The following is an 8,971-nucleotide window of genomic DNA, read 5'->3' as shown; positions in this document are numbered from 1 at the left end:
TTTTAACCAATACAGCATTAATCCTTAACCAATTAAATACCTTGAATACATTGTTCATTTAATATAGATCTATATGGCCCTTTACACCGTATGATTTAAGTGAATATTTTCGAAGATATTACAGATTTAAAAATTATTAAGGCCGCCAAATTGTACATTTATTTTAAGTTAAATATCGTTTTTTGTAAATTTTGTTTTTGTGTGCATTGTACAATAAAGTGTTTTCTATTCTATTCTATTCTACCTATAAGCAATTTCTTCCAGTCTTTCCAGCTGTTTCTAATGATAAATAAAAAAAATATGTTTGTCAGTTAGCAAATATGACATTATCTGAGTTGCTAATTAATTTAACATAGTTTTTGTCAGATAAGCGTCTTAAATAAATAAAGCAGCGGTTTGTTAATAATTATTTAAAAAGAATTTAGAGCTACCTAGGTAGTTTCTGTACAGTGATGAGTGAGATGATAGTTATAATATTTAGTTAAAATTTATACTTAGCCGCTAGCGTGTGTTTTGTTTTAAAATTTTAGCAGTTTTTTACGCATTGAAGGCCCGTATTTTTAAGAACTGCATTTTATCTGCATTTGCAAAATGTAATAAAAATACCTATAAATAAAGTGTAATTGTGTGTTAGTGTACGTTTTGTTAGGATTTAAATTTTCTTTGTACATAGGTATACGTAACTAGTGGGTATGTTTATACTTGTGTTGTGATTATAACATAAAATTGCATCATATTTGCCAATCAATTGAAGGTGTTTAAAAATAGATGCGGTACTAACAATTCTTTTGAAAATGTCTGTGTAAAATTGGTGATAGCGATTAGGTACCTATCGATAAGATAATAAAATATATTTTTGGATAGAAACTCATTTTGAGTACCTAAGTACCTAATAATAGTTTCATCCAAACTTTTACCAAAATTACCTTAAAGTACCTAGGTAGGTATATACAATTATACTTACAGTTTTGAAAAATACAATTTTGAAATAATTTTTAAATAGGTAACTAACTAGTCACGACATACTTATTTAGTTATTATACATATCTATATATTTTTCTGGTAAATAGATAGGTAGTAGAATTAATGGACATTACTAGTATCATCAATAAAATTAATCAACGATAAAAAAAACTATAAAATAAAGCTAGTGTAGTACTTAAGTACCTAGCTAGTTAAAAAAATATTGCATTATGAGTTTAAATTTAGTCTACGTTTACTAAAGTTAATCTAAATGCATTGAAATTAATTAATAGCTCTGTAGTAGGCAAAAGTGAAAGGTTGTTAGACATTATACTTAAGTCACATCGTAAAATTTATAAAGAACCTGATTAGGAACCGATCTCATACTCGCGTTCCTGTGAAATCAGTTGAGCACCTTTAGATCGTTGCTGTTTATAAATACACTAGCCGTGCCCCACGGTTTCACCCGCATTTCCGCTCCTGTTGGCCTTAGCGTGATGATATATAGCCTATAGCCTTCCTCGATAAATGGGCTATCTAACACCGAAAGAATTTTTCAAATCGGACTAATAGTTCCTGAGATTAGCGCTTTGAAACAAACAAACTCTTCAGCTTTATAATATTAGTATAGATATCAAGAGCGTCTCAAATGCGATCGCTCGCATTGGCGGGATCATAAACATCGATTTTTGGGAGCCAATCATGCTACTTAGCGTCACAGCCCACAGGCCACAGCGTGTTCATAAGAGCCGAGTGTTGTTTTAATCAACGCTAAACTCAGCTGAAAACGCAACCCTTCTTCAAGGGTCTTCAAGTTGTTAATTGCTCCGAGCTTCAAGCGAAGAGTGAACCGGTACCTACTAGGGAAGCGCGTACCATCTTAGTCCGCATCTTAGATTTCCATCAGGCGAGATTGTGGTCAAGCGCTTCCCTATCTAAAGTAAAAAAAAAACCCCAAGTGACAACTCAAGTTTAGATTATAGTATAGCTAAGCAGCTTAAATTTTTACGTAAGAGCATACTCAATTCTGAGACCGGTTATTAATACGGGCCTTACTCTACAGTACCTAGAACATAAGTACATATAATAACGAAATATACTATTTTAATACTGGCATAGCGCCATCAGCAATGTAAACGTTCTGAAGTGTACATGTAAACGTATGTCTATATCAATTGATATTATCGATTGATGATAAAAATCCTCAAGTGTCGACTTTGCATTGAACGTAAACGCAAAATGATTTTGAAGTAAACTAACGTCGTGTCGGGTGTGACGGAGCTACAAAATGGGAAAATCATGGATAACGCCGTTCAAAAAACAAGTAAGTGTATTATTTAACCTATATACATAATACTTTATGAATAGTTATAGGTATATAGTTTGTATTCGCTATGTATAAATTTTAATTGCAAATTTGGTATGCATGACTGACGAAATATAAAACAGTATTTTTATAAACCTTTAAACGTTTGCTACTGTATATGTACCTACTTACATGTAATCATGTAAATATATATTTTATTAGTAAATATTGCATGGATATTGCATATAACATAAATAATATTACCTATATAATGAATTACCCCTTGTACTCAGCTAAATATGTGTGGTAAGATCTTTGTATGTTGAGCATAAGTGAAATAAAGTGAAGCGTAGGTAGAGTCTGGCCAGCCAAAGCTGAACCCAGTGTTTTTGTAGCGGCCACATGGAATGTCATCATGGCGTTTCTGCGTAGTTAGTTGTCAGTTTTGTTAACGTTTAAATCCTGCTGTGTTGTGTACCTAATGTACCTATATACTATGATCACCTTTAAGAATATCAAAAGTATCAAAATGTTTTTTTCCTACTAAAGCCGATGTTACCAAGTCCATATTTTTTAAATTTGCCGCCCTTTGCTGGGTTCAGCTTTGACTGGTCAGACTCTACTGTACAATTCGTTCATGCAAATTAATTATCCAGCAAATTAGGTATTATATTTGTGGTTATAGTCTGTTTAACATACTAATATAATTTTTAATAATTAAACTTGATATTTTAATTAAATATCGCTTTAATGATTTATTTTGCATCTTCCAAATATTACCTTTTACATTCGGATATACAGGATGTCCCAGCAACGGTATACTGAGCCCCAAAGACTAAAGAGGTTATAGTTTTGCATACGCTGAGTACTTATTATTATTTAAAATAATTTATTAGTCTTTAATGATTTTATTTTGACAATATATTTATTTTTGACAAAACTAATAGAGGGGTTTATCTATTAGCGATCCGCATGGTAGGTAACGAATATTACAGTATAGTCTTATAGGCTATATAGAGCATCCAGGGATACTTCCTGAAATCGATCCAATATTTCCTGGGATTAGCTCGTTCAAAAAAACAACCAGCTTGCAAATTTTCGACTTTCGCAAGAGCATCAAAACCTATAGGGTATTTCCCGTGAATCTCGAAATTTGGTACAAAAGCAACGTCTCATAGCACAGATAAAGGAAAAAATGCGAAAAGTATTAATTTTAAGTTACAAGTTACAACTTACAAGTTACAACATAAACTCAAACATTTATTTATTCAATTAGACATCTTTTAGAAGCACTTTTGAATCGCCATAACATATTTTTAACATTTACCACCGATTCGGAAAGCAGTATCATAATCACTACATAGTATAAAACATTAAGTCGCTTTCTCTGTCCCTATGTCCCTTAAATCCCTAAATCTTTAAAACTCGCAACGGATTTTGATGCGGTTTTTTTTAATAGATAGAGTGATTCATTGATTTTAGACAAAGCGGGCGAAGTCGCGGGCGGTAAGCTAGTAATATAATAAAACAGTAAGGTTTGTAGCTTTTGTCCGACTCGCACTTAACCTTTTTTTTTTTGAAAAAAAAAAACAATGTTATTAGATTGGATTGACGTAAGTTTTAGAAGTAGCGATTAAATAAATAAAATATACACTTCCATATCTTGATATTGTAGATAAGTATTTGTCACATGTTATCGTTTACATAACAAATCGATAACATAGCGCATACTTCAAAACAACACTTGTTTTCCAACATACTTTACATTTTATGCTATTTTCCAGTGCTTCGTAACCCTGGGGGTGTCGTTGAACCTATCATCCCATGGCCTGACGATGGGGTTTGCAGCCATCGTGCTGCCGCAGCTCCGACAGCCAGACTCCATCATACCAGTTGATGATACCGCAGGATCTTGGATTTGTAAGTATATTTGGTTAATCTTGATGATTCTATAATTTTATAACGCTTGTATTAGCTTTACCTGTATGTTGATCTACTAAACGGACAGATTTAATTCAAACTTCAAACACTTTTATAGGAACCGTGACAATATATTTTGTGTGTGTGTAGCTGTAGGTAGTTATTGGTCAATTAGTGGTGTTTCTTCATAATGAACTGTTCTATATGATGATTGATTTACACGCAACGAATTATGACATAAGAATCGGGCTCAGAATTAAAGTTAAATTAATAATATTGATTGATGATTCTTATTAGATTGACCTTTGAAATATCAAAGATCGATTTCCCCCATGTTTACTTATCGCAAAAGAAATAATCTTTATATCCCCTATACTTCTATAACTCAGTAACTGATAGAAGCCAAGGCCTTACTGATGAGTGATTAGATTATAATTCGCGATAGTACTTAGGTACAATTGTGAGTCAGTTTCCTCAAAACAATTGGAGATAAAACTTGACGTCAAAACCCAGAAGTGTGCATGCACTATCTTAGATAATATATTGAGAAAAATTATGTTAAAAAGTGTTTTATTGATATTTTCACTGAATAGAAAAACTCCATCAGTAGACGGGATTAAACGTGCGAAACTAGACGAAACACGCAGGTTCGAATCCCGCGATTTTTTCTTTTTAATCTTCCACGAAATTATATTATAATCTTATCTACTGGCTACTCATCAGATATAGCCATTGAGTTACCATGATGATTATAGCTAATTTATCTTCGGATGCAGAAACGTTGATAATTTTGATAATATTACTATTAATTACATAATTTTTGATAATTTTACACGGGCCTATAACTCCATGCGTCATTGTAAAAAATAAAAATCGATATCGATTAGTTAGATTATTTTTAGAGTTTGATACATTCAATCAACTTAAAGTAAAATAAACAATATTAGTGCCATATCACACTAGCGGATTGCGAGCGGTTTCAAAGCGGAGCGGGTGCGCAACGAATACGTTGCGGGCGCGCAACGAACACGCCGCGGTTGCGCAGCGAATTCGTTGCGGACGCGTCATTTTGTATACTCTCGCACAAAAGCCAGCCCTTCCGCCTTGCCTAACTTCCATTCAATATTTCCATCGTTTCTGTAGCACTCAATTTTTTAACCGTACTGTGGAAATGCACTTACTTAACAGTTAACTAAAGATGTAATAACAACTGGAGTTGTTAAAAAAAGGTGCTATAAAATTGAATTACTAGGACTTTTAGAATGTACCATACATTCCAAAAGTATGTAACGACTGACCAGTATAATCTCTCCCATAGCAACGTATGTTATAAAGAGATTTTGTGAACCTAATTATGAGCAAAGTGATAGTGAGTTGCTGGTTGCTTGATAAAATTTTCTATTCACTGCTATTTATCTAATAATAAGATAGCCCTGTTTTAGTTAAGGAGCTTTAACATTTATTTCACTAATGAACTTTCTTTATGAGCAATTAAGTTATCTGATTGCATTTCGACCAAGATTTAATGGATAAAAAAATACCCTAAACATTAACATGTTATGAAACTCGTAAAAAATAATGATCTCATAATCATTATACTATCACAAGTTATAAGTAACAACCAGCACGGATTCCATTTTGTTAATGAGTGTACATGACTGCGACGTAAACGTTGCGCATCTGCCACGCGTCCGCAACGAATTCGCTGCGCAACCGCAACGTATTCGTTGCGCACCCGCTCCGCTTTGAAACCGCTCGCAATCCGCTAGTGTGATATGTCACTAAGCTATTGCATAGCTTCTATCGCGGGCCTTGAGCGCGGGGACCGAATCGAGAAATTCCGTAACGAAAAAACCTCACGCTCCCCACTCCGACGGGCTCGGAGGTGTGGCTTGAAGGCATGCTATGCAATAGCTTTACCGCGGCAGTCCCCGAGTGCCACACGTCTTTTTATGTATACCTAAACTATATGATATTCACTAATTGTAACTTTGTGTATCTTTTCAGCTGCAATCATAGGCTTCGCATTGATAGTGGGTAACTTCATAATCCCGACAGTAATGGCAAAATATGGCCGGAAGACTGCAAACGTTTTGAGCATAATCACCATGCTTCTCGGCTGGTTTTGCATCATATTGGCGACCAACATAAAAGTCTTGCTCATCGGAAGATTTCTGAAAGGATGTGCTATGGGCATGACTGCTTCGTTGGGTCCAGTGTTGATAGGAGAATATACTAGCCCAAAAAACAGAGGAGCCTTCTTGACCACGATATCTCTATCAATTGCTACAGGAGTTGTTTTCGTCCACACCTTGGGAGCATTTTTCCATTGGCAAATAGCCGCATTGGTCTGCGCTTTTCTAATGTTCATAGATCTACTGATAGTCTTGTATTCGCCAGAGACGCCGACGTGGTTGTCAGACCAAGGCCGCTATGCGGAAAGCGAGAAAGTATTCAGGTGGCTCCGAGGCGATACCGAAGACGAAGAATTGAAGAGAATGCTTGAAACTAGTATGATCGTAAGAGAAGCGAAAGCCGAGGTTATAGTAGAGGACACTTTCTCTAAACGCATGAAGGCAAACTTCGCATTCTTCAACGCTACTATACGCAAAAGGGAATTCTACAAACCCATCTTTATAATGATCCATATTTACACATTGAGTCAATGGTCTGGAGCAAATATATTAGCAGCTTACACTATCGATTTGTTTACAAACGTAATCGGCACTGAAGTTCATATCTATTTGATGGTAATCACGTTAGGAACTCAAAGAATTATATCGAACGGGATAGCTGTATACATAATTAAGAAAGTGAAGCGTAGAACCATGTTGATGGCAACCGTTGGAATAAATTTGTTTGCATACTTGGCAATAGCCGCGTACAGCTATCTTAAAGCGCATCAAATGCTTCCTTATGACCATCCTTTTATTGGAATCTTCTTAATTCACATCCACATGGTATCAATAGCCACGGGAACTGTTCCTTTGCCATTTATTATTGCTGGTGAAGTATTCCCCTTGGATTACAGAAGTCTAGCGGGTAGCATCAGCGTTTTCTTCCTTTCCGGAAACTTTTTCATAATTTTGAAGACTGTGCCATATTTATTTAAGACGATCGGAGTGCATGGAGCCTATGTTATTTATGCAGCTGTTGTGGCGTATTGCGTTGTCATAGCATATTTCTTCTTGCCTGAAACGAAGGATAGGACATTGCAAGAAATTGAAGACGAATTTAGGGGAAGACCACTTTCTCCTGAAGAAGTGAAATCAACTCAGTCTTTGACGTCTGTGAAACATAATCAAGACAGGCGATGCAGTAGCCCTGTAATATAAGTTAAATAGTTTGGAAAATCCAAAAGTGCACGCCTCATAATTTTTTTTAATAATTATTTATTAATTAGGTATTATTTTTGTTTATTTAATAACAATTAAACCACATCGAATCAGACCCTGAAAAATGAAAGGGTTCTATTCCTGAGCATACTCAAGCGTAAGAGAAAAAAAAAGACTCGATTAGTAAAGTATTTCGGTCGCTATCGTGTTAACAAGAAAAAGGATCCGCACATACAGACACACGGACGTCCAAGACAGAACTTTTTTAAACTGTTTTTTAACTAGTTTAAATAACAAAAATGACATCAAAAATATCATGAACGTTAAAAATAGTGTTTTTTCTTAATATGTGTGTGTATGTATTATCTTACAAGTGCAATATATGATACATAAAGACATTTTAAGTTTGAAAAATCAGATGTTTTGCGCGAAGTGACAGTAGTACCCACCTCAACGCTTCGCTTATGAGGCGTGCAATAAGTGATAGGTATAGAATAATTTATTTATTGACGAGTAAGTTTAAAGTGAAGTGAAAGAATGTTGTGTTCATAAATTATTGTTTATTTCATCTATGTAGTTATGTGGAAACGTGTTATTTTGTTATTGCGACAATTTCAAGCAAATATAACGTAGTTACCGAATTGGGTTAGTTGTCTAAAGAAGATGCTCACTGTGGTTGTGATCATAGACTTACATTTTGGTTATAATAGAATTAATAGAACATAAAAATATGACTTATTTAACTAGTTAAATCAAACATAGAAAGTTACATTCGAATTTAGGTATGTTCCATTTTTTTTTAAATAAAAACGGCTGTGTTCGTCCATTTATATCATTACTATACTATAAGTTAGTTACTAAGAAGTTGTAAATTGTAAGTTGTAAATTTTTTTATTTTATATGTTATTATTGTTAAATACTCATAAATAAAGATAATAAATTAATTGATAGTGGTTTCATTACCAAGACATTTTATTTAAAATGCTCCGCTTTAGGTTATCCGATCTTTTTTTTCTTATTAAACTTATACTGTGCTCCGCGGTTTTACCCGCATTGCTCCGATCCTATTGGTCTTAGCGTGATGATAATATAGCCTTTTTCAATAAATGGGCTAACGCTGAGTTTTGCAAATGAGACCAGTAGTTCCTGAGATAGCGCGTTCAAGCTAACAAACTCTTCAGCTTTATAATATAAGTATCTTTATATTAATTATTATCTACTATCAATACTACACTAGGATACTTTTTATGTGTGAGTCTTTCTTTCTGTAATGTCATGGCTTAGCCGTAAAAACGGCAAAACAGCATAAATTTCAATGAAATTTTAAATGAAAACACAGACTACTTTTTCTTCAAAAATCAACCACTAAATTGTTGATAAGGGGATGAAAGTTTTTCCCGTAGTTTGGTCATAACTAGTATTGAGTAAGTATATTGGTCCATGCTAG

At 34.2% G+C, this 8,971-nt stretch overlaps 1 protein-coding gene across 1 annotated transcript; it reads left to right on the top strand.

Moving 5' to 3' along the window:
* Nucleotides 1-1,808: 1,808 nt before the first annotated feature.
* LOC149477781 (facilitated trehalose transporter Tret1-like) lies at nucleotides 1,809-8,391 on the top strand. The gene is made up of 4 exons (XM_089710099.1): nucleotides 1,809-2,287; nucleotides 4,054-4,189; nucleotides 6,197-7,549; nucleotides 8,018-8,391. Exons 1-3 carry the CDS (start codon nucleotides 2,252-2,254, stop codon nucleotides 7,522-7,524), a joined length of 1,500 nt encoding a protein of 499 aa, XP_089566225.1. The 5' UTR covers nucleotides 1,809-2,251; the 3' UTR covers nucleotides 7,525-7,549; nucleotides 8,018-8,391.
* Nucleotides 8,392-8,971: the final 580 nt, after the last annotated feature.

Source organism: Colias philodice, chromosome 24, assembly GCF_061535455.1.
Source record: "Colias philodice isolate Cphi_HAF_F1 chromosome 24, ilColPhil1 Martin Lab GWU primary, whole genome shotgun sequence".
Lineage (NCBI taxonomy): Eukaryota > Metazoa > Arthropoda > Insecta > Lepidoptera > Pieridae > Colias > Colias philodice.
This window is presented reverse-complemented; position numbering and strand designations above follow the sequence as displayed.

What these genes read in the sequence shown, in the direction of transcription:
- LOC149477781 (XM_089710099.1), top strand. Translation starts at nt 2,252, where the DNA reads ATGGGAAAATCATGGATAACGCCGTTCAAAAAACAA. An exon ending in TAACGCCGTTCAAAAAACAA is followed by an intron (nt 2,288 to 4,053) that starts GTAAGTGTATTA and finishes GCTATTTTCCAG; the next exon opens with TGCTTCGTAACCCTGGGGGT. An exon ending in TACCGCAGGATCTTGGATTT is followed by an intron (nt 4,190 to 6,196) that starts GTAAGTATATTT and finishes GTATCTTTTCAG; the next exon opens with CTGCAATCATAGGCTTCGCA.